Source organism: Capra hircus, chromosome 2 (genome assembly GCF_001704415.2).
Source record: "Capra hircus breed San Clemente chromosome 2, ASM170441v1, whole genome shotgun sequence".
Lineage (NCBI taxonomy): Eukaryota > Metazoa > Chordata > Mammalia > Artiodactyla > Bovidae > Capra > Capra hircus.
This window is the reverse complement of record NC_030809.1, coordinates 71,722,359-71,748,544: the sequence shown is the minus strand read 5'-3', so window position 1 is coordinate 71,748,544 and position 26,186 is coordinate 71,722,359. Positions and strand designations below refer to the sequence as shown.

General features: G+C 40.3%; 1 protein-coding gene across 1 annotated transcript in view; it reads left to right on the top strand.

Annotated features, from left to right (window-relative positions):
• The window catches only part of NCKAP5 (NCK associated protein 5), a 1,037,899-nt gene that overhangs the window by 677,194 nt on the left and 334,519 nt on the right, over positions 1-26,186 (top strand). The window contains exon 6 of the mRNA XM_005676205.3: positions 9,433-9,520. Within this exon, the coding sequence (XP_005676262.2) occupies positions 9,433-9,520 (88 nt within the window). The remainder of the gene's footprint in view (positions 1-9,432; positions 9,521-26,186) is intronic.

The following is a 26,186-nucleotide window of genomic DNA, read 5'->3' as shown; positions in this document are numbered from 1 at the left end:
TGCATTAATTAAAAACCAGGCTCCACAGAGAGAAGTAACCCATTTTGTAGACCTCTTGTGGATTCTTGGGAAACATCACCAACCCTGCCTTCAGGACAGTGAGAACTAGTGAGATACACTTCTTTCTGGCATTCACCAGTACACACAGGATTCTCTATCTCTGGATTAGTGCAAACTCTACAAACACATGAATCCATAAATGCAGTTTTGTGTTCTGCCTCTGTTGTGCAAAGACACTTGAGATTTGCTTGTTAACATTCAGGAGATTCCCTTCAACTCGATGTGAAAAATGAGGGTTTTTCCCCTGAATGCATATCCTTGCTTCCTTGCCTCCTTAAAATCTGCCTCTCTCCACACAGTGAGCTCCCCATGCAAGATCAGGAAAAGCCTGCCCATGAGGAAATTTATGTTGCTTTCTGCTCACATACAGATGGCCCTGGAGTGAATATGATGCAGTAATTCAAATTAGACTAGCACCTTTCGATCTGTTTATAGATGGTGCTATGTCCCCATGAGTGAATTAAGAGCACTGTGGTTTCTGGGCAACAGTATTATTCTGGCAAAATTTGTGCTGAATTAAAAATATATATCATCTAGGAAAGAAAGAAGAAATCCTATCTCTCCCACATTTAACCAGAGTAAATTTCAGTTTCCATGCTGTCTTTAGTTATTGACGACATAGATTTAGTCTTCCTAACTATTAAAACCAGGATAAGGAAAGACTGGGTTAAGAACATCAGAGTCACAGCTGACCTGGGAATTCTCCCTGCTTACCTGCTTAGATGTGCTAGCTTCTAAGTGAGGAAGCTTATTTGGTAAGGAAACAAGTTGGTATACTTGAGCAGAACCCAGTTCTAAACCAGCAAAGTTTCCACATGAACAGTTTCATCTTGAAACTGAAAATTAGTCAGCTCTTTCTCTCACTTCTGACCTTGAGGAAAGCTTTTCACTGCAATTAAAATGGAGAGGTAGGGTGGGTTGTTGAGGAAAGCAATGGAAGTAGAATGGGAAAAAGAAATTTAAAAGCAAATGATTTGCAAACAATTTGGCAGACCATACAAAATATGTTCTTTATTAACATAATTCTCCTATCCTTTCTCCTTTAGCAGTGGGACACTGGGCTTTCTTAGCAGAGATTAGTTGGCCAGGTGAAAAAGGGTGTCCAGGCTAGGGACTGAATCGCAAACCCTGGCCTCATTAGGATAATATTCTAACTATCTAAGCTAATTAGTTTCAGATGAAGCATATGAACTGTGGACTGCATATTAAATTTGACAGAAAGAGCAGGGAGTTATTTCTGGGAGATGTTTGGTTTGTTTTACCAATGACCAGGAGCCCTGCATCTTAGCCCCATGAGTCACAGCCCATTTAGTCTTGTTGGTACCTCTCACTTGTTATGACTTCTCTCTGACCAGTTAGATCTACATATAGGTCTGTAGGGCAATGACAATCTAAGGAGCCAGGGAACAAATGAGTAAAAGAACTATTAGATTCATTTGTTCATGCACTAAAAAAGAAGTTATTGAACATTGACTCAGTAACACTAGCTATGGTTAGTTGTCAGAGATAAATAAGACAGTCACTGAACTTAAGGAACTCAGAGCTTATTAATAAGATGCCATGAGGTTATGATGGAGAGGAGCTCAGAGTGTGAAGAAAGCACGAAGGTAAGGCTTCTTCTTATGGAAAGAAGACTATCCACATGGTGGTCCACTAGGCTCAGGTACAGAGGAGATCCTGGGCTTTACCTTTCCAGGCTTTCTTCAGATTCTGTGTGGTTTCAAGGCTGCCTGGAGACCCATGGGGCCTACTGTGGCAGGTCCAGGGCACTCCTACAGCAGTGTCTGGAGACAAACCGCCAGGTCAGCACACTCACTAAAAGTGGCCAAGATTCAGAATAGTGTAGCAAGCAGAAGCTAAGTGAAGGTCAGAGTGCCATAGAGACCTCCAGGCTCTAATCAAACAGAACAGACAGACTGGGAATAGCCTCAGGACCTACACATGGAAGCAGAAGGGCCAGCAACAAATCTGAAGACGAGTGACTTCTCTCCATCTCCTTTCTCTGTAGAGACTGAGATCCACACAGCCAGACCTGCATACACCTAGCAACCATTTGTGGAAGAAAAGCAGTTGCTTCTCTTCTACATTTCTATCCAAGAGATAAATGGTCTACATGTAAAAACAATTAAAACTTTGTCAATAATTTATTATGAAAAAAATTTAAATACAAAAAAAGTTGAATGCATTTTATAGCAAACACTGTAAACCCACCAACTAGATTCTGCCATTCACTTTTACTGAACTTGCTCTGCTGTATATCTAGCCATGTATCCATCTCTCTCTCCATCCATCATCTAATCATTAAAGCATTTCATAGTAAATTTCAGGCATTGATATCTTTTGGCCCAAATTATGTAGATATGGGCATGTATGTTGCTAATTAGAGTTCCATATTTGTTTACTCCGTGTTTTTTGTTTGGGGTAAAATTTATGTATAATGATATACGCAAATCTTAAATGTAGCATTGGATGAATTCCAACAAATGCTTATGTTTGTGCAATCCATTGAAACCCCTACAGAGAAATAGAACATTAGCATCATCCCAGGGAGTTCCTTGTGTTCCTTACCAGTCAGTCCTTGCCCCTCCCCTGCCCTTTCTTGACAATCACTGTTGTTAAATTTTACATCATAAATTAATTTTCCCTGTTAAAGTTACATATAAATGAAATCATATAGTATTTAGTCTTGTGTGTGCCTTCTTTCTCTCAGCCTAATGTTTTTGAGAGTCTTCAATACTGCATGTTATCAGCTTATTCCCTTTGATTGCTGAATAGTCTTCCAATGTAGGAAGTATATACAGGCAAACTTTGTTTTATTGTGTTTCACTCTTTTGTGTAATACTTCCCAAATACTACATTTTGAAGGCTTGTGTCAACCCTGCATGATCAGATGATAGCTTTTTTCCTTGTTAATAATAAAGTATTTTTAGTTAAGGTATATACCTGGTTTTGTAGATATAATTCTGTTGTATATTTAATAGGCTACAGTGTAGAATAAACATAACTTTTATATGCAATAGGAAACCATTTGTGAGAGTTTTTATTGCAATATTTACTTTATTGCAGTGGTCTATAACTGAACCCAGAAACTATCTAATCAAGGTATGTCTGTCATACAGTTGTTTATATATTCTCTTGTTGATGAACACTTGCTTCTCAATGGATTTTAAAATTTAAACCACAATGAGGTACCATTTCACGCCAGTCAGGATGGCTGTGATCCAAAAGTTTACAAGCAATAAATGCTGGAGAGGGTGTGGAGAAAAGGGAACCCTCTTATACTGTTGGTGGGAATGCAAACTAGTACAGCCACTATGGAGAACGGTGTGGAGATACCTTAAAAAACTGGAAGTAGAACTGCCTTATGACCCAGCAATCCCACTGCTGGGCATACACACTGAGGAAACCAGAATTGAAAGAGACAGATGTACCCCAATGTTCATCACAGCACTGTTTATAATAGCCAGGACATAGATGTCCATCAGCAGATGAATGGATAAGAAAGCCATGGTACATATACACAATGGAGTCTTACTCAGCCATTAAAAAGAATACATTTGACAGTTATAATGAGGTGGATGAAACTGGAGCCTATTATACAGAGTGAAGAAAGCCAGAAAGAAAAACACCAATACAGCATACTAACACACATATATGGAATTTAGAAAGATGGTAACGATAACTCTGAATGCAAGATAGCAAAAGAGACACCGATGTATAGAACAGTCTTTTGGACTGAGAGGGAGAGGGAGAGGGTGGGATGATTTGGGAGAATGGCATTGAAACATGTATAGTATCATATATGAAGAGAATCACCAGTCCAGGTTCAATGCATAATACTGGATGCTTGGGGCTGGTGCACTGGGATGACCCAGAGGGATGGTACAGGGAGGGAGGTGGGAGGAGGGGTTCAGGATTGGGAACACATGTATACCTGTGGCGGATTCATGTTGATGTATGGCAAAACCAATACAATATTGTAAAGCAATTAACCTCCAATTAAATAAATTTATATTAAAAAAATAAAAATCCATCATGTTAGACTAGGTCTAGGGTTTGAAGTAAGATTTGAGACAAAATTTAATGCTAGTCAGCATGTGGGGGCTCAAGAAAAAGATGTTTGGTTAAATACAAAATAAATGAATTGTGTCTTGTCTGAATACCCTAGTGGTAGTATGCTTAAACTTTTTAACCCTGCTAATAGGCATCCAATGAAAGACTTTCTTGCAAGCATTTCTCTTTTCTCTAGCAGATGTGAGAAGGATGCTTGTCCCCTTATGGCCTTTGGCCTGGCTGGATGGTCGCTGTTCTCCAAATGGGGTCGTGTGGCATGTTTTTATAAGGGGGAGGCTCCAGGAGAAAGAGAGGTGCTGCGCTGCCCCAGGTCCTTCAGCCTTCTTTCTGTTTGAACCACAGTCCCTTTCTTCTTGTCTTAAGATGAAATTCAGTCATGGAGGTATCCTTGCTTAAACTGATACACTTTCTCAAAATGAGAGGATTGGGAGTCAGTAAAACACAGGGAAAAGCAATTTGCAAGTCACAGCAGCAGCTCTGGACAAACTGCACCGTGTGGGTGAAGAGAATATGGCATGCATTTATCAGAAGTGGGTGGGTTATGATCTTGAAGCCTCTCACATAGGAAATATGAGGGACTATTGAAACGTTGCATTAGTGATTTAATTTTATGTGACTCATCAGCAAATATACAAGTTAAAGTATATTTCTTAAAAACAAAAAGCATGATCAGCTTTTGGTTTAAAGAGCCTTATGAGTTACTAATTTGATTTGGGGAGAGTGACTTCTTATTTTTGTGTTCATTTTGTTCCATTTCTGTCAAAAATGACATACTAAACTGAATATTTGATCACAAGAGTCACAAAAGAACACTTCAGTCTAATGGTCTGATCAGTTCCCAGAAAGTCAGTAAGCAAAAGAGAGGGCAGGATTTGGGGAGAAAGAAAGGAGCGTGGATGAGTTCACTTTCCTTTACCTGCTGTTAGAATAAATTGCTCCCAGAGTGCCCTGGGATCCTGTTTCCTAATAATCCTTTCATTATTGAATGAATGAAGTTCTTTAGGGCTCAAATCATATTCTCTGATTGTGACATTATTAGGTTGTTTCCTGCCTTGAGGAGATTCAGGAAACCATTATCTTTGAACATTTACTTCCAGAAGAATCTTTGTTTGTTGTGCAGGGAGACTGTCTCTATAAGACAAGGAAGCAGATCCAATGACAATTCCCCTGTCTTGTGCTCTTTAAAAGGGGGGTCTGTGACAAAGGTCGATCCTGGGCACGGGGAGATTTTGTTTCAAATTCTCACTGATCCAGCTCTTAGGTGGTTTTGAATTGTTATTCTCATGAATTCTTTTTTAATGTCCTTTTTTTCTGACTTTTAAGTTTGTGCCCCTTTTAAGCAAAACCTTTTTTTCTTCCCCTAGAGAAAATACTATAGTGGTGGTGGTAATTAAGTGATATATACTGTAAAACATGGAATCTGTTTTTAATTAAATACAGTTCTTACATTTGTATCTATGTTATCTAAAATATATTGTTTGCATATGAATTTAGTTTATTTGTCTGATGTGTATAGGACTTAACTTTTAAAAAATAGTTCACTTAATATGTATTAAAATTTATTACATCTCACCAAGTATAATTTTAGCCTAGACAGTTTTTAGTTATGATAGTTACTTGACCCATACTTAGAGGATGAAAGGATTTAATCTCAGGTTAGACAAAAGTGGGGAAAAAAACAGAACTAGAAGATATTAATTAAGGTTAGTGTTTAATGATATGTTCAACAAATCAGCAACTTACAAGCAAGAAAACTCTGCCCATGCCTGACCTGGAAAAAGGAATTGAATTATTTTTAGTTCACATTTGGGAAGTAGATAGTGTAATTGTTCTGTGTGCAGACTAGACTCATACACCAGTTATCAAAATAATAAAATAAAGTGTCACTGGACATTACACTACAATGGGATGGTGCTTCACAGTCTTTGATTTTTAAAATAAGGGAGTTTACTAAATGATAATCTTTTTTAAAAATGTCATTAGGGAATAAATAATGGTATATTCTTATCAGGTTCAAAATATTTCTCTGTCACCAGATTCATAAAGGTTGTGAAAAGATGAGACAACTTTATTTTTTTTAATCAGGAATTAAGCTGAGTCCCTACAACTCTGTTCCAAGCTGTAGCTTGGATATATAACTGGGTTTAATTAATCATGAATTTGTGCCAGAAAAGTGTTCATAGTGTTACTGTGGGTCTAGGCTGCTTGAGATTCTGTTTTAACAATTTTCTGTCCATGCCCTCTTTTTTCTTTCTTATTTTTTAAACTGTGAAGTCAAGAAGAAAGGGGAGAAGGTGAATAAATGTTTTTCTTTTGGATCCAGCACTCATGCATAGAACTTTTAATTATACAGAAGAGATAATTCAGCAAGATATGCACTGAAACAGAATTGTATTCTAATTTATTTATGACAAAGACAAGATTTTATTTTAACTGAGTTTTAGCTATTGGGCCATAATTAAGCCAAATTGTTATATAAATGATTAAAGTAAGGATTGACGTGAGAGAGACTTTCAGTCTCTTTGCTAAGGTAGGAAAAGAGTAGATTAATATTTAGGAGATGAGAGCCTAGTCTCTGCTGAGTGATCTTGGACAAGTTATTAACATTATCATTACCCTTCTCTTTTTTCCTACTTAAAATGTTTATATTTATTTATTTTGCTGTGCTTTGTCTTAGTTGCAGCATGTAGGATCTTCAGTCTTCCTAGCAGCATGCAGGTTCTTCCAGTTGTGGCATGTGGGATCTAGTTCCCTGACCAGGGATTAAACCCAGGCTCCCTGCTTTGGGAACTCAGTTTTAGCTGCTGAACCTCCAGTGAATCCCTACTTTTCTTGTTTCTGATAGGTTTAGCAAATATCATGGAAAATCTACTACCATTAAAGAGGTTGTTTCTGTTTCTATAAAATGAAATTCGAAAGTGTTAAAATCACTCACTATTTCAGAATTTGTAACTTCTTCACAAACTTACTTTGTCTTTTCTACCTGGTCTTTCTAACCTCTCCACAGGTCAGAAATAATATTTGTGCTTTCTTGGGTTTAGCAGCTAATAGGTGTTCACAAATAACTTCTAATTAGGAGTTAAGACTCTACTTCATTTAAAATCATTTCCTTGAATGTAAATAAAGCCTAGTGGAAAAAGGATGCTGTTTTTACAGTCATGAAAATAGTTTAATCCTAACTCCCTATCCAACTAACCGTGATCGTGTGAGTAAGCCACTTAACCTTTCTGGGCCTCAGCTTTTTCATCTGCCGCAGAGGAATAATGATATTTTAAAGAGTGCATTGCCGCTGCCATACGCTCATTCATGTCTGACTCCTTGTGACCCCACATACTATAGCCTGTAAGGCTTCGCTGTCCATGAGATTCTCCAGGCAAGAATACTGGAGTGGGTTGCTGTATCTTCCTTCAGGGAATCTTTCCAGCCCCAGTTTGATCCAGGGATCAAACTTGCATCTGCTGCATTGCAGGCAGACTCTACCTACTGAGCCAAAAGTGCATTATAATGATTAATAGATGAGAGAGTTCTTTGACAAGCTTAAAGTACTACTAATCACCATTAATAAAATGAGATATGTGAAACTATTGGGAACCTATTTTGTTTTCCTAGATGGAGTCATGAAGAGGTGGCTTGTGTAAATGTGCAAAAAAAATCATTCTCGCATACTCATAATCAGTGTCCACTATCTTCTCCAAATCCTGAAAGGATAATGGTTCCACTCCCTGAGAAGGCAGAATTTCCCCAATTATAACCCAGGTTTGGATTAGCCCAGTTCATGTGCAGTGTCTTTTCTCTGCTGCTAAGTAATGATGCACCATATGAGAAGCTGGCTTTCTCAACCACACTACCTTGGTTACTGTAAGGGTCTTGCCACTTCCAGGAATTCATAGGCCCCTACAGCCCCTAATTTGTCTTGCTAGATGCCCGAGAGAGAGAGAGGGCTTAGTCTGCTTCTCCCTACAACTCTTCTGAACTAGGATCATATTGAGTCAGTAGAATACATGCTTCAGGATGGGGCTTGAAGAGAAAACCAACTCAGGCTCTGAGCACAAGAGCACTGTGTTCACTGTGTTTCATTCATGTGGCCCGCTCTCAGAATTCTGGTCCATGAATCCTCACAGATAAAATCCCAAGGACAAAGCCATTTGAATACAGTTTGAATATACATTTTCATTGCTTGTTACAGAGTAAGCATTTAATATTAAAAAAAAAAGAATCAATCAGAGATTCACATAATATTGTCTTCTGAGTATTTACTTTATCCAGAATTGAAGGATAAATTAAGAATATATGACGTGGTTCTATACAAAATATTGTAATTTACTTCAGAGGACAAAGCATGCATACGTGAAGTCTTTGAGGATTAAAATGGAGAATTTTAAAATGAAAGAATAACTATAGGGTTGTAAGAATTCATACAGGTAGGGTACTAATAAGAAGTCTCTTAGGAAGTGAAACTTGAGGTGGATTTTGAAAGATGGATGGCCCATGAGAAGATGAAAGGCTGTTGGCATTCCAGAAAGTAGTTGTCTGGAAATGGAAATGAGTGTGTGTGTTTTACTCTTCTCTTTTAGGCTTGAGGGAGGAGGTACTGGAAAGGGGTACTGTGATGTGGGTACTTAATAAGATTATGGCATACAATATATGGTATAATGTGACCTATAGAAATATTCATAAATGTGCATTAAGATGTATTTGTAAATGTATTAATTGAAATAGCAAAAATTTTGAAGCAATTTAAATTCCATCAGCAGAGGAATGTTTAAAAAATTTATGGTACATTCACATTACGGAATATTAGGAAGTAGTTGAAAAGAATAAAGTAGATCTTTGTGTGCTGACATAGAAAGATCACCATGGAAAGATGTAACAATATATTAATGGTGAAAATGCATTCATGTAGGATTTGTCGACTCTGAAAATTGATTTTTAAAAAATCAAGAGAGTATTTCAGAAAGATTACTGGAGTGACATTGTGTCAAATTGAAAGTGAAGAGGGATGTTGGAAGATGTTTGCAATAGTACAGACATGAAAGTCCAAGGATAGAGACCTGAATGGTAAACAAAAAGAGAGAGAAGCCAGGGCCATTCTGCAAAATGATTGTAGAGGACTTATGACAGATTCTTAACACAGGGGATGAAGGAGACAGGAGAGAAGAGAGATTTCCAGGCTTTAAGCTTAGGGAATCATTTACTAAAGAATGATTTCTACTAACTGAATAAGACCCATGTTAATAGGAAACATTTCTTAAATTATTTATGTATCCATCTATTTATTTTTGTTTGTTCATTTTTCAGAATGGAAGAAACAGTACGAAATTTACTACAGAGTCAAGGACCTCCAGAACAGAAAAAAGAAGAAACGGTTAATATAATGGTCTATCAGGTATACCATATGTCTTACTCTTGGCTGGGTACCGGTCAGCTTGTTTTGCTCAGATTTCTCTCTCTCTGTCCATTCTTACCTGGAGATAAATAAGAAAGGATGATCTGCCCCCAGGGCTGAGAGCCACCCCACTTACCTCTGTTGGAGGAATCCTATACACGTTTACTTCATTCATTCATTCCTTGTACTTTGTGAAAAAGAATCATAGATTTAGTTGTATGGGAGTACAAAAAGTAAGTTCATAGTGATGCAGAGAGACCTAAAGAAGTATTACAGAATTCTAACCAGGGCTGTAAAAGAAGTATCTGGGAATAAAGGGGAGGGAGTAATTCTTCCTGTTCAGGGAGGTAAGGAATACTTCTCAGTGCTCTCACATATAAAGTGGGCCTGAGGAATAGAGAAACAAGAGAAAGAACATTCCAGGCAGAGGGAAGCCTACATAAAGGGGCAGTGGTGTGAGTGTGCATGACAGACTCCTGGAGAGGAAGATGATCCCAGGATGCTGAAGATCTCTTGAGGTTATGCCTGTCTGCTCCGCTTATGTGTGTGGCCTTGCGCCTCAGGCCGCAGTAACTCTATAGACATCCAAAGAGAGCCAGTGGTCAGTAGACTAACAAGTTGTCACCTTTTGGTAACCCTTATCCCCCGGTGCTTTAGCACTAGTTACATGAGGGGCCTTCCTGGTGGTCCATTGGTTAAGAAGCCACCTGCCAATGTGGGAGGCATGGATTTGACCCCTGCTTCTGGAAAATGCCACATGCTACATGGCAACCATGTCTCTGCGCCCCATCTACTGAACCTAGAGCTCTAGAGCCTACGAGCTATAGCTACTGAGCCCATGCACCACAACTACTAAAACTTGAGTGCCTAAAGCCCATGCTCTACAAGAGAAACCACCTCAATGAGAAGCCCTTGCACTGCGACTAGAGAGCAGGCCCTGCTCTCCACAATTCGAGAAAGCCAATGCGCAGCAGTGAAGACCCAGCATAGCCAAAAATAAATAAATCTTTAACATAAAACAAAAAACACTAGCAAGGTGACCAGGCCAGGAAGCTGGGCATCTAATCTGAGCATGACCCAAGTTGGCCACACAGATGAGAAGAGTCTGATAGCAGAAAGAGGCCCAGACATTCTATCTAGATCAATGGAAGACTTTTATTGAAAAGCCCTTAAAATCACAAATAAACACCCAATATCGATTGCACAACTATGCATAGAGAACTTTTAAAAGCTAAAAAAGTCAAGGGAATGGGCTAAAGTTTAAGATGATCATTGGGTGGCCCCAGGTTTTGGCTAGCTAAGAAAGCAAGTGGGTTTGGAGAGGCAAAGAAAGGAACCCAGCTGGTAAATGGTCATTTCACACTAGCTTCCCTGAATTCACAGGTTCTGGGCTCTACAACCCAACTTATGATGACAATATTGAGAGGAGTCTGATAATAAAAGTCACAGTATCATATAAAGTGAAGAAATCTAGGTAAAGTTAGTCTTAAGAAGTCTATGTGTGTGTTTACTCTCTAAGTAATGTCTGACTCTTTGTGACCCAAGGGACTGTAGCACACTGGCCCTCGTGGTATTTTCCAGGCAAGAATACTGGAGTGGGTTTGCTGTTTCCTTCTCCAGGGCATCTTTCCAACTCAGGGATCAAACCTACCATTTCTTTGCCACTTACAGGCTGTTTCTTTACAGCTGAGCTACCGATGAAGCGCCTAAGTCTGCGTCCTAAATCACTGACTCTTGAGACATCTACAGGTCTACAGTTTGACACCGGGTTCCATCTCCAGTGAAAACAATGCGGGGTGTTGACTTAAGTTAACTCAGAGGAGATTAAAGTTAGCTCCATAAAGACAGTAGAAAAACCACTAAAATCTGTTTCTAGGGAAAAGGTTGAGATTCTTCTTGAGGTCATCTTCACGTGGGGAAGGCATGCCCAGCTTTTCCTAGTGTGTGGTCGCCTGCAGTTAGGATATGGTTTTAAGTGCTTCTAGGTCTGAATCTTTCCTAGTAGTAATATAATATCTTCTTTGGCAGAAAATTGAAGTATAAGTTAAAAAAAACCCAAAAAACCCAGACTGATTCTGCATTAAACAGTTCTGTTTAACCTTAAAGAATCATATTCTCTGCCCCTGGTAACACCTGGCTCCAATTAGAACGAAGTAACTCAGCATTCCTTCTGTGCTTTTTCCCGTGTCCTCAGTGTGGCTCTGTTTCATCCAAGTTCTTATTTTCTCTTAATCATTCTTTGCTTATCTCTTTACCACCCATTAGCCAAGTCTGTAGTATAGACACTTATCATCAGAATTCATTTTATGAAACCAGAAGCTTCTTAGAAAAACAGAGACTTCTAACAATGTGTTTTAAAAGCTATTTCCTCTTTGAGAGTTGCTACATGGAGGCGGGGCCCACTGTGGCGCTGATGAATTGTTGAGCGGGCCCTCTAACCTCGCTGTCACTTTCTGGCATTAGTGGTCTCAGGGTAACTGGTAACCATTGCCTGGTAATGTGTTGTGTGGTAATGGCACCCGACAATGGCTGCCTGTAAGGGCTGTGCACTGTCCCGCTCTGTTACGATTCCCCCTTTTTGTTGATGCTTCTCAATTTTAAGGAGAATACCCGGGCTTTTTGGCCAATAGTCGATGGAGGGGTTGTCCTTAGAAGAGTGAAGTAGGAGGCCTCAGGCCGGCAGGTGAGCTGGGGAGGAGGCAAGGCACAGGGAACAGGCTGGGGGTTGTGTCCTGCCAGGCCCCAGAGCTCTGGCCAAGGTTGGCCCGGCCCTTGAGTTGCCTGTAAATCTCTCCCCTATTCCTGCCTCTGTGACCTAATATCAATGGGAGTCTGCCTGGGGCTCGGTCTTTGGTACATGGCCTGTGCCATCTGAGGAGTCTGAGGACCAGCTGGGTCCTAAACCCCTGGCTCCCTCAGCAACAACAGCTGGGCAGGGTCTGGGTGTGTGGCCCTAGGGAACCAGCTGAGATCGGCCTCCTCTCAGCCAGGACCTGGACCTCGGAGGGTGAAAGTTGTGCCTCAGGTCCTTGCCTGTTCTTGTCAGAACAGGGAATAATCTTACTTGGTGGAAGTTTACAGGAACATCATTACCTGACCATGACCTGACCTCAAGAACAGAGGTTCTAACACCAAGAAGTTTGCAACAACTACCCACACCCCTCCCTCACCTTTCCTAGAAAAGGGCTTTGCTGAAAGCTTTGCGGGAATTTGGGGGTTTTAAGGCAGGTAGCTCAGCTGGTAAAGAATCCGCCTGCAATGTGGGAAACCTGGGTTCAGTCCCTGGGTCGGGAAGATCCCCTTGAGGAGGGCATGGCAACACACTCCAGTATTCTTACCTGGAGAATCATGATGGACAGAGGAGCCTGGTGGGCCACAGTCCCTGGGGTGAAAGTGTCAGACACGACTGAGCACCCATCTTGCATTGGCCTACAATAAACATTTCTCTACTCCAAACTCAAAAAACCCCCCCAAAAACAACAAAAAACCTGTTTCCTCTTAGTAGTCCAGTCTGTTAGATTTGGGAAGTCAACTCTCCTCTCTAGGGAGGAGACAGTTACTAACATGAATTCATGCTCCACGGAAGGGATTTTTCAGCTATCGCTCTCATTGGCCTTAGGTTCACTATCAGGAAAATAGGGGAGGAATTTGGGTTACATGAACCATAAAGGTCATTTGTAGATTGAACAGTTATTTATTGAGTTTTTATTGTGAATTAGGCACAACTTCGCCCTCTGGGGATTCAGAACATGAGAACAGAGAAGGGTGGCCCTGAGTCCCACGGAGATCCCTGTCACCTCCATCATCACAGTGTTCTAAATATGGGAACAGTAGTGAAACCAGTTGTGCAGGGTATATGTGATGAAACCAGTGGACTGCATAGTTAACACTCTCTGAGATCATATTCTGTGGGGTAAGAGCTGGGAAATTTATTGTTTCATAATATGAAGGGTTATTGGCACACCTGACTCAAATTTTCCAACAGTAAGATTTCTCTGACGTGAATTAGAGGCCCATGCAGAGCTGAGGTCCACAGGAAGGCTGAAGTGGATTTTATTTTCCATTGTTGAAGTGTTTGTCTTGAGGCTTTTGTCTTTGAGTTAATATAGTAACAGTAGCGTAATAGCTTTCTAGGTTCCATACCCTGCTAACTGCTGGCATGCATTGAAAGGTGGTCCTGGTTCATTCAAGGGGCATGTTACTGAAGACTTCTCAGAGTTGGTTACTTGTATCATATAGAGCTTGTATAATTTCATCTAGACCTGCTGGAAAGTCAGTAGTCGTTTTTATTCTCCAGCTAAGACAAACCTGCCTGTGGCTATCAGTGGTTTCACCAGCTTTGTCACTGTGCACTTCCTGACTTTTTTTTTTAATTTGGAGAATTTGCATAATTTCAAGGTTTGGGCATCAAGTGGCATAAACAGCATTTTTATGTGATCACAGTTTAAAATAGACCTAGTTCAGGGTCCCATTGACTGTGGACTGGATTGTAGCTTAGTCCCCACAACAGCCGTGCAGGAAGTACTGTCACTATCCCCACCTTACAGATGAGGATATAGACTCCCAAAGGTGAGCTTTTGCCCCAAAATGCAGCTGGAAATAGCTTAGAAGGGACTTGAACCCTAGCTGGTCTGACTCCTTGGCCTTAACTCCTTATGCAGATAAATTCTGGAGGGATGAAATCATGGAGCCCAAGTTACTCTGCTAAATGGGACCTGAACCTAGGCCTTCCCACTGTCTGCCTAGAGCTCTCTCCAGTCATTCATTTACTTGCTCCTTCATTCATATAGTTATTTACATTTGCAACTATGTATATTGTTACCTGTTGCTGCTGTAGCAAACTTAATGGCTTAAAACTGCACAAATGTATTGTCTTCTAATTCTGCAGGTCAGAGTCTAAAATCACAATAGCAGAAGGGCTACATTCTTTCTGGAGGTTTCAGGACAGAATTATTTCCTTGTGTTTTCCAGGTTCTAGCATTCTTTGGCTTTTGGCCTCTCCCTCCATCTTCAGAGTACATCACTGCAAACTCTGGCTCCATTGTCATGTCTCCTTTTTCTGGCCCATCCCCCTAGTCCAGGATAATCCCCCATCTCCAGATATTTAATTTAATCACATCTGCAAAGTCTCTTTTGCCATAGAAGGTAAAGGAAGCACATTCACAGGTTTTGAGGCTTGGTAGAATGTGGACATTTAAGTGAGGGAACATTATTCTGTCTACTACACTAAATAGCACATTAATCTAGCAGGCTGGAGGTACCTAGCTGACACCAAGCTAAGTGCTGGAGGTAGAAAGATGCCTTCTCTTGGAAAGCTCAGCTTACAGGATGCTGGAAACTAGGGAGGAAAGGCAGATAATTGAATATGTGCCACTCTGTGATAGGAGCCCAGAGGGCAGCCTGCTTGAGTTCTGGGAACAAAAAGGAAGATGCCACCACACCTACTGCTCTGCTCTCCCTGGAGGCTCTGCTCCTGCCTAGGACTTCTTTTCAGTAATTGATTTCCCTTTCCCTTTAGCCTCTGATACCATGGACCCAAGAGTCATGTGCACCACAGCCTGCCTTTCACAGAGCATCTTATATCCCTGGCATTTTAATACAACTTTGACTGTCAGGACACATGTGTTTGGTGCTTTTACAGTTGTCAAAGTGCTTACATAGAATGGGTCTCATTTGTTCGTTTTAGCAGTCTCTAAAGTAGAGATTATCCTGCTCATTTTTAAGGATGAGTCTCAAAGAAGCCTGATTGAACTCTGGTAAATGCTAAGTGGTAAAACTAGAAAGAAATCTCAGGCTTTCCTAAGTGAGAAACATAGAATGAAACTGAGAAGTTACCAGTGAGATAATCGGATGGTGCAGGAGGGAACAGACACAGACTTCCCTGCTCACAAAATCCTTGTCTCAAAATACAAAAAAATCAGTGAAAGGAAAATGAAATCAATTAATAAGCCATATAATATTTGCACCTGACATTTCTTTTGTGGGAGAGACAAGCCCATGAGTGAGAGAAATATTATCAATATACGGAGGGAAAGTGACATACCTAGCACCTTGGACAGATTCCTTTCATTACAGGAAAATAAAAGACTCCAAAGGATTTTCTGTAAAGGAGGCTGAAAAGGAGAAACATCTTCCGTTTCTCTCTTCTTGTGTTTCTTTCTCCAACTCTTTTTTTTCCTAGGCATTTGGGGGTTTCTTCTGTGTTATATAGTGTATTCTTGAAACCTCTGTAACCATTTCATTTAGTTGAGTAGTTAGGAAGCATATTAGATAAAACATTCATGATTCAATATGAGCAAGGGCAATTAAGCATAAATGAAATGGAGCAGTTCGTTGAGAGGACATTACTCCTTCAGCTTCATCTGTCAAAATATTTCAACCTAGACAACCTAAGATACAGGGAACTTTAATCCTGATGATACATTACCCATTAGAGTCCTCTTGTGTCTGTAGCTACCTTTTGTGTTGCTTTGTTGTAGCTAAAACTAGATTTAGCTGTAGATTTCTTCTTGTCTCTGCTTCTCTCTATGCAACATGAATTTGAACCCACATTAGCTCATTTATTTAGAAAGAAAAAAGTAGACAGGTAAGTGCAAACAGAAATGAGGGGTGGAAAGAGACCTGCGTGTGGGTACAGCTTCTGCCACTGAAGTCTGCAAGGACTTTTGACCTCAGATTGTGTGTGTGTGAATGAAGAGGTTTGGGACTAGATTAATAATCACAAACCCAAAAACCTACAGTTGCCAAAAAACACAAATGTTTAAAATGGTCTAGGTATGAGAACAATGGCACCCCACTCAAGCACTCTTGCCTGGAAAATCCCATGGGTGGAGGAGCTTGGTGGGCTACAGTCCATGGGGGTCACAGAGTTGGACACGACTGAGCGACTTCACTTTCACTTTTCACTTTCATGCACTGGAGAAGGAAATGGCAACCCACTCCAGTGTTCTTGCCTGGAGAATCCCAGGGACGGGGGAGCCTGGTGGGCTGCCGTCTATGGGGTCGCACAGAGTCGGACACGACTGAAGCAACTTAGCAGCAGCAGCAGCAGCAGGTATGAGAACAATTATGTGTCCTCTGGGGGGTTACAGGCTATTTTCCCACTTTTGGTAAGGAAATAGGTGGTGTTTGTTTGCTATTCAAAGGCAAAAAAACCCTTGGTTTTAAAAACCACAGTAGCATCATACACCTGGTTTATTGTCAAAGGGCAATAGTGATGGACAGGGTGGCAAACTGACCGAAGAGTCTGTCTGGTCTAAAGGCAGCAGTCACAGTCCCACTGCAGCAGATTCAGATGACTCAGAATGTACACAATATGACAGATGTTTCAAAAGATGAAAGTTCAAGTGTTTTATGAGCAGTTTGTTAATCTGTAAATAATGGCGCATATATATATATATAAAGCAGAGTAAGTGAAACGTGCTAGACTCAGGGCAACAACACTCAGCACAGAAAAATGCTTTTGTGTTTTTTTTCTTGCTCTTAGAACTCTGAGAGTTTGATGCTTCTGTGCAGTCCTGTGAGACCTGCTCTACACAAAGTGCAGCACGAAGCGCACACCTACAGCACCGCCACCCCTGCTTCTAACACGTGCTGAGCGGCTATGTACTGGTCGCAGTCCAGTCATTTCACAAGTGTGAACTCACTGAATTTTCACAGGAACCATTTGAAATGTCTCCATTTTACAAAAGAGGAAACTGAGGCATAGAGCAGTTAGACCGTCTGCCCAAAGTTGCGCATCACCAGGGTTCTGTCCCTTGAATGGCCTGGTGCCCTCTCGGCAGCAGAGCAGGTCGCCGCAAGGGTGGGGCACAGGAGCTTCGTCAGGAGGTGCCCTTGGCCCGGCACAGCAGCAGTGTTGTGATGGTCCACAGCCAGTTTTCTTCACCCCTTTACTCTGCACGTCTTTGTGGACAGCCCTGGGTTGTGTGGCATCTGAGCCCAGCTCCCTCTCTTCCAGTGAGGGTCTAAGCTCAGTTACTGATCACTTAGCCTATGTTTAAAGCATTACTGTCTGATAACCCAGTTATTTCCATTTTCAATGATCTAATTGAAAATCAAAATGAATTTTTCCTTAAATAGTTCCTTAAAAAGTAGAATTAGATGAGATTCACGGGGTCGCAAAGAGTCGGACACGACTGAGCAACTGAACCACACTGAACTGAAGCAGCTGATGCTTGGGGAAAGGAAATCTTTCTAGTCATTCTAAAATCTGTCAAACATCAAATACATAACCAGATTCTTTTATGTACACAGAAAGCATGTGACACAGGCTGAGGTCTTTCTCACTGAAGCCCAAGTCCTGCCTAGCAGAGGTGTTAACATTAGTTCATAATTTAGAATTTTTTAATTGAAGTGTAGTTGATTTATAATGTTGTGTTAGTTTCAGGTGTACAGCAAAGTGAGTAGGTTTTATGGTTGCCAAAAAGAGGAGGGGAGAGATAAATTGGGAGTGTGGGATTAACATATACACATTACTATATATAAAATAGACAATCAATAATAACTTATACTGTATAGCACAGAGAACTATACTCATTATTTTGTAATAATCTATAAGGAAAAAGAATCTGAAAAAGACTATGTGTGTATACATACACACATATGCACACACAGAGATTATTTTCCCTCCTCTTTTTGGTAACCATAATTTTTTTTTCTATGTCTTTGGGTGTATTTCTGTTTTGTATATAAGTTCACTTGTACCATTTTTTTTTAGACTCCACATATAAGTGATATTTGCCTTTCTTTGACATACTTCACTTAGTATTGTAACCCTAGGCTAGGTCTCTCCTTGTTGCTGCAAATGGTTTTCTTTTTGTGGCTGAGTAATAAGTCTTGTATATACATACCGCATCTTCTTTATCCATTCATCTTTGATGGACATTTAGGTTGCTTTTGTGTCTTGGCTATTGTGAATAGTGCCTCTGTGAACATTGAGATGCATGAATCTTTCCAGTACGCTTGGGGCTGGTGCATGGGATGACCCAGAGAGATGTTATGGGGAGGGAGGTGGGAGGGAGCTTTATGTTTGGGAACGCATGTAAGAATTAAAGATTTTAAAATTAAAAAAATAAAAAGAAATAAAAAGAAAATAAATAAATAAAGTAAAAAAAAAAAAAAAAAGAATCTTTCCAAATTATGGTTTTCTCCAGGTATATGTCCAGGAGTGGGATTAATGGATCATACGGTAACTCTACTTGTAGCTTTTTTCAGGAACCTCCATACTGCTCTCCATAGTGGCCTCACCAGTTTACATTCCCACCAGCAGTGTAGGAGGGCTCCTTTTTCTCCACACCCTCTCCAGCATTTACAATTTATAGATTTTTTTTGATGATGTCTGTTCTAACCAGTGTGAGGTGATATCTCACTGTAATTTTACTTTGCATTTCTCTAATAATTAGTGACATTGAGCATCTTTTCATGTGTCTTTTAGCCATCTGGATCTCTTCTTTGGAGAAATGTTTATAAATGTTTATTCTTATCAGGGATAGGATTTTTGTTTTGTTTTGTTTGCTTTAAACTTCACCTTCTTTCCCTATAATTACTTAAATGTACTTTAGGCAAATAAAAAATTTGAGTGCACTAGAAAGAAAAGTTAGGGCTGAAAAATTAAATAATCACTAAAGATTCCTTTCTAAGAAAGCTTTTCAAAGCAACAATATTCCTCCTATATTTAAAGTGTGGATTTCCAAGCTTCTACCATAATCTCATTTTGTTTTTGTGAACATGCATAAATGCAAAACAAAACTTCTGTTTGTGGTTCTCAGGAGGAGCAAAGTTCCAGTCTCTGTTTCCTGGCTGAGTATACAGATCACCTTAGGAAACCTTAGATTCAGCTATGTAGGCAACTTCTTCTATCTTCAGACTTAGAACAGTCTGTCTTTTTTTGGTTATTTATGAGTCTGATGGGTAATTTTGATTTATCTGGTCCACAGATGTGTTGGAGACCAGTGAGATACCTCAAAACCCACCCAGACTACCACCCCTATTTCCTCATTTTGCAAAGGAGGAAATGGAGATGCAGTTCAGAGTGCGTTATGTGCTCTTGTACTGCATCTTTCACTGACTATTTCAGTGACGTACTTACTTCAGTAAGTGCTCAGGCAGTTAATTAGTTAAGATATCTGAACACTTTAGAACTCTACAGAGAGCTTGACTGTAATTCATACTGGTTATTCAGAAGTGTTTCTGTTTCTTTTCTTTTCTTTTTTTTTTTTTTTTGCCTAAACAAAATGTGGTAAACAAATGCAAATCCATAGGTCACCAGTGAGTACATTCAGTGAGTACATTCTCCCCCCTGGGGGGAAATAATTTTGATTTCATTTCCTCCCCAGTTGGGGGGGGAATGATCTGAAATTCTACTGAGTGGCTGTTGAGAGACTGGTTAAGTCTTTACACAGGTATTTATAAAATTCTGACACACAGTGGAATGGGAAATATTTTTATTGAGTGCTTTTATTTATGTGTATGGCCTGTAATCTCAGGAAGTCTCCAGTGTGTTTGATTCTGTTTGAAGAAATTTTGGCCTTTTCTCTGAATTGCTGTGAACTTTGAATTGCTGCTGAAGTGGGTAATGGTAATAAAGGGAGTATTTTTATTGTGTGTTAAGTTTTAAAGGGCTGAAAATGTTCCTTGAGGAAGTGGTTTTCTTCCTTCCTTTTATTTTAAGGAACATGCTCCATTCATATATTAAGTTTAGATAAAGGAGGGAGAATTTCTTAAAGGCAAAGTGTCATCAGTATAGTCAAAGTCATTGTCCTTCATAAAATACCTCTTTTCTCTTTGAAAGTGTTCTATATGATGAATGTATGATTTTACACCCTATAGAAACACTTTCCAGAATTCCAGAAGTTATGAAAACATCTTTGTTAGCACACTGATTAAGGAGAGGGTTCACCTCTGTAATTTCAAAGTCTATGAAATACTTTGAAAGAAGTAGAGGGGTATCAAATATCACTCAGAATTTGAGTAGTTACTTCTCTCCTTGGGAATTTTAAATTCCTGGTTTAATAGGTTCTGACTCTTCTTTCTCATTCTCAATTTCTGCCTACATTCTATGTGCAGACATGAATACGTTCCCCATTGGATATTTTGACCCAGAGTTGAACTCTTATGAAGTAAAAGCAGAATACAGACTCTCTGTTAAAATAAATATAACCTATGAATAAGATGGTGCCCTGAAAAATCATCTTCTCTTCCTATAGGTGAGCTGCTTTCCTCAGCTGATCTTAGCAGAGGGTCAGACTTTGTTTTGGAAACCCCAAGTGGGGTCTCAAGTTGGGAGATTGTGTGGGTAGAAATCAAAAGATGTTGCCCTTTCGTAAGTGTGTGGGTTGTCTAATACTTTGGGCACATCAGGTCATCAACTAGTCGTATCAGTTATTTCTTCCTCTTAGGAAATAGATGAGTTTGAACAGAGCAAAATCATGATGATACCAATCCTTGAACTTTGATCCTATTTTCTTAACTCACCTGAAGCTACAAAACAAAACTTTTCTGGTTTTTTAGGGCTTGGCTTATCAATGCTTAATGAAATGGAAATAAAATTATGTGTAGGGAAAAATGGACAATGTTGGAATTAGAAAATAGTAAAGAAAGAAGTGGAAAGTGCTTGCTAGGGGAAAAAAACTTTTATTGCTGAAATCTCTCTTACACTGTAACCTTTCAGCTATATTGTCCTTATTGATTTTGCCTGCACCAGCCAACACAGCATGGCAATGAAGAAGAATCACTGAATGTGGGGTGAGAGGAAGATGGTCTGGCCTGGGGTCTGCAGTTTCCATTGAAGCAGTCTGGACATTTCAGGGGAGCTAAACCCAGGGTCAGGTTTCCTGACATGATTGGCCTTTTTAATGATATCTTCTCCCACTCCACAATTTTGTCATCCCTGTACCCTATCTACCAATATTTTCTCACTCAGATATGTTTCTCTGAAATTGTATCCATTAAAATATCATTCTATGTAAGAAATAAAGAGTCAAGAAGATAAATATTTAAGGGAAGGTCCTTCAGATGTTAGCGGGAACTAGTTAAACCTGTGGGCTTTGCTCTATCAACTCATCTCAGAAAACTGAAACTTGGAGCTTGAGAGATGAAAGGAAAAGAGACAGGAAAATAATTTTCCTAGAGTAATTTAAGAGCTTATAATCCTCTATGTTTGTTAAGTTTGGCCGAGGCTACACCATGGAGGGAAGTACCAAGAAAGAAGTGTTAGGAAGAAGCATAGGGGTACAGAAGGGAAAAGAAAGCCAGCAAAATCAATTTGCAAATTTCAGCCGTCATTTCTATGGTTTGCTAGATGCTGTGCTATACTGTTCTTAGTCTCTCAGTCATATCCAACTCTTGCGACCCACCAGGCTCCTCTGTCCATTGGGATTTTCCAGGCAAGAGTACTGGAGTGGGTGGCCATGCTCTCCTCCAGGGGATCTTCCCAACCCAGGGACTGAACCACGTCTCCCACATTGCAGGCAGATTCTTCACTGTCTCAGCCACCAGGGAAGCTCAAGAATACTGGAGTAGGTAGCCTATCCCTTCTCCAGGGCATGTTCCCGTCCCAGGAATTGAACTGGTGTCTCCTTTGCTGAGTGCTGTATACATACAAAGGAGAGTGAAACCTCTTTGTCTTCCTGCCATGATACTCTCAGAACCCAAATATCAGGCTGATACTGTCATACCGTGGGTCTGGTCTACTGCCCTAGTGTCATTACTGCATAACTTCTGTGAAATGCATCAGGTATCAAACTGAGAAGTTCAAAGGAAATTTTGGAGCAAGCATATTAAGTCAGGGTCTTACAATGGCCTATATTTTTCTCTTACCTGTTTAAATAAACAGGCAAATATCTGTAAACAATTCATGATGATTCCATTATTTTGTAAACTGATCAAAATATGTTTTTTCAAATGCATTTTGTTTGGTAGGTTTACCCCCACACCCTGATAAATTTTGTATCGATGCTAAATTAATGAAGTAGCAGAATAAATTCATTTCTCCCCATTAAAGCCAAGTCTATGCCTTAGTCTGAATTAGTAAGCTTCTACTGTAAGTGATGATCTGGAAACAATGCCATTGCAAGTGTTCTCCAACAACCATTTTTTATTTCATTTACAAAATAACTGTAAATATAATCCTTAAGATATGAATTAGGCTGTATTTCTCTTGAGTCAGTTCAGTTCAGTTCAGTTGCTCAGTCATGTCCAACCCTTTGCAACCCCATGAACCACAGCATGCCAGGCCTCCCTGTCCATCACCAACTCCTGGAGTCCACCCAAACCCATGTCCATTGAGTTGGTGATGCCATCCAACCATCTCATCCTTTATCGTCCCCTTCTCCTGCCCTCAATCTTTCCCAGCATCACAGTCTTTTCAAATGAGTCAGCTCTTCGCATCAGGTAGCCAGTGTATTGGAGTTTCAGCTTTAGCATCAATCCTTCCAATGAACACCCAGGACTGATCTCCTTTAGGATGGATTGGTTGGATCTCTTTGCAGTCCAAGGGACTCTCAAGAATCTTATCCAACACCACAGTTCAAAAGCATCAATTCTTCGGCGTTCAGCTTTCTTTATAGTCCAATTCTCACATCCATATATGACCACTGGAAAAACCATAGCCTTGACCAGACAGATCTTTGTTGGCAAAGTAATGTCTCTGCTTTGTAACATGCTGTCTAGGTTGGTGATAACTTTCCTTCCAAGGAGTAAGCATCTTTTAATTTCATGGCTGCAGTCACCATCTGCAGTGATTTTGGAGCCCAGAAAAATAAAGTCAGCCGTTTTGTCCACTGTTTCCCCATCTATTTGCCATGAAATGATGGGACTGAATGCCATGATCTTAGTTTTCTGAATGTTGAGCTTTAAGCCAACTTTTTCACTCTCCTCTTTCACTTTCATCAAGAGGCTCTTTAGTTCCTCTTCACTTTCTGCCATAAGGGTGCTGTCATCTGCATATCTGAGGTTATTGATATTTCTCCCGGCAATCTTGATTCCAGCTTGTGCTTCTTCCAGCCCAGAGTTTCTCATGATATACTCTGCATAGAAGTTAAATAAGCAGGGTGACCATATAGAGCCTTGACGTACTCCTTTTCCTATTTGGAACCAATCTGTTGTTCCATGTCCAGTTCTAACTGTGGCTTCCTGACCTGCATACAGGTTTCTCAAGACGAAGATCAGGTGGTCTGGTATTCCCATCTCGTTCAGAATTTTCCACAGTTTATTGTAATCCAGAAGTCAAAGGCTTTGGCATAGTCAATAAAGCAGAAATAGATGTTTTTCTGGAACTCTCTTGCTTTTTCGATGATCCAGCGGATATTGGCAATTTGATCTCTGGTTCCTCTGCCTTTTCTAAAACCAGCTTGAACATCTTGAGTAATTACGTCTAAGCTTTTCAAATCCAACTATTATTGGATTTTTTCTTCTCTATAATTTTTTATTACCTCTTCTCTCCAGGGCATTTAAACATCAACACTAGAGGATCAGTAGTCAAAATTGCCACAGTAATAATTAATATATACAGTTTACACTTTCAAAACATCATCTCATTTGATCCTCATATTAACCTTTCAAAATAGGAAGGTCAAAAAGTTCAAGTACACTTTACAGATGAAGAAACTGAGTTCTACAGAGGTGGTTGACTTACAAGTGTCATACAGTGTCAGGCCACCGTGTATTTGGTCTTTTTATTCCAAGGCCTATAATCTTGCAGATAGCATTGATTACATTCTCTACTAGTGGTTCTCATGTTTGGTTTGCCTTCTAATCATCTGAAGAGTTCAAAAAATTTGTAATGTCCTGGCTCCATCCCAACGATTCTGATTTCATTAATCAAGGGTGTGGCATGAGGTTTTTTTAAATCTTCACAGACCTATTCTAACTGTTAGCATTGATCTGGGTTGAGAACCACTGTGCTACAAGGCATTATATTCAGCTGTATATTTTTCCTTTCTTGTTCATCATGGTAAAGGTTCTTCCAACCACGGTCTTGTTTTCATTAACCTATCACCAGCATGTTCCTCAAAGCAGCCAACCTACTGGCTCATGTTTAGGAAACATATTGAGCTTCTCAGGAAGGTAGGAGCTGAGTTAGTCACATGTGGGCAGGTGTGTGTGCTCAGTCTGACTCTTTGTGACCCCATGGACTGTAGCCCACCAGGCACCTCTGCCCGTGGAATTTTCCAGGCAAGAATACTGGAGTGGGTTGCTGTTTCCTACTCCAGGGAATCTTCCCAACCTAGGGACTGAACCCATGTCTCCTGCATTGGCACACAGATCCTTTACCACTACACCACCTGGGATGCCCTGAGTTGGTCCTTAAAAGACATTAAAATTCAGATAAATGGAAAGGTCCTTTTGTTTTATGTGTACTCTGATGAGAGACAGCAAAGGATTATGGGTATTGTGATGAGGTATAGCAGAGTGGGTATTCTGTGAGTATTCCACTAGAGTATAGCAGAGGATTATGAGGATTCCAGTGAAGTAGAACAGAGGATTATGGGCACTCTGGTGAGAGAAATCAGGGGATTATGGGTAAGCTTAAAGCCTTTGGAGGCCAATAGTATGGATTCACACCCTGACTGAGCCACTTACAAGCTATGTAATATTTGAAAATTTACTTAACCCATTGGGATCTTGAGGACCTTACTCTCGGTCATATTCAGTCCAAGGATTGGTAGTGAGCTCATTGGTTATGAGGCAATGAGGGGTCAGAAAGATGGCCAAGACTTTGGGAAACCATGAGGACATGGAACAGGTAGGTAGGTCAGTGAGTCACTCGGACAAATGATAGGGGCAGTTGGGCCCAGTTCAGAGACCCCCAGCTAGATAGAGTGAGAACTAGTGGACATGCCTGAGGATACAGAAGTGTTGAGGAAAACTCTGCTGGTAGGGAAGCCTTGCTGGAAATGGAAAATTATTTCATTTGTATAAATAGGAGGGACCCATGAGCACAAAGAAAAAAAGATAAAATTCTAAATTCATCCTAATTAGTGTTCCATGTTAACTGAACTTGAGGCTTATATTCCTTTTCAAAAATTCTAACAATTTGTTAGTTTTAGAGAATTACCACACTAAGGCTTTGTCCTTGGCATAATGCAAGGCAGGCCCTAAAAGGGACAGTATAAACTTGTCAGCAAGAATGTGGTCAGCTGGGCCCTAGAGGCTAATCCTCAAAATGAGTTCCTCAAACTTCTCTCAGCCTAACAAATTCAAAACCTTCCACTTGGAGCTGATTTTCCAGAGTGACCTGAACTATAATTGCTTTTGACTCTTTTATCGGTGTCTGAGATCATTGTGGACACACAAAGCCAGCTGAGTTTGATGGGCTGAGAGGGTGACAAAACTGGGCAGTTTTACCTGGTAGCAAGACCTACAGCCACAGTGCTTCTGGGCAAGTGTCTTTAGTGATGGGAAGAGTCAGGAAAGGGGTAACTTGGTATCTTGGAAACCCAGGGCTGCTTGGAAGGGGTTGGATCATCTTGGCAGCCAAGAACATAGGCCATTTTTTACCAACTGTTCATTGTGATGTTGCTGTGTGTAGGGTTCAGTCCAGTCGCTCAGTCCTGTCCGACTCTTTGCGACCCCATGAATGGCAGCACGCCAGGCCTCCCTGTCCATCACCAACTCCCAGAGTTCACTCAGACTCACGTCCATCGAGTCAGTGTTGCCATCCAGC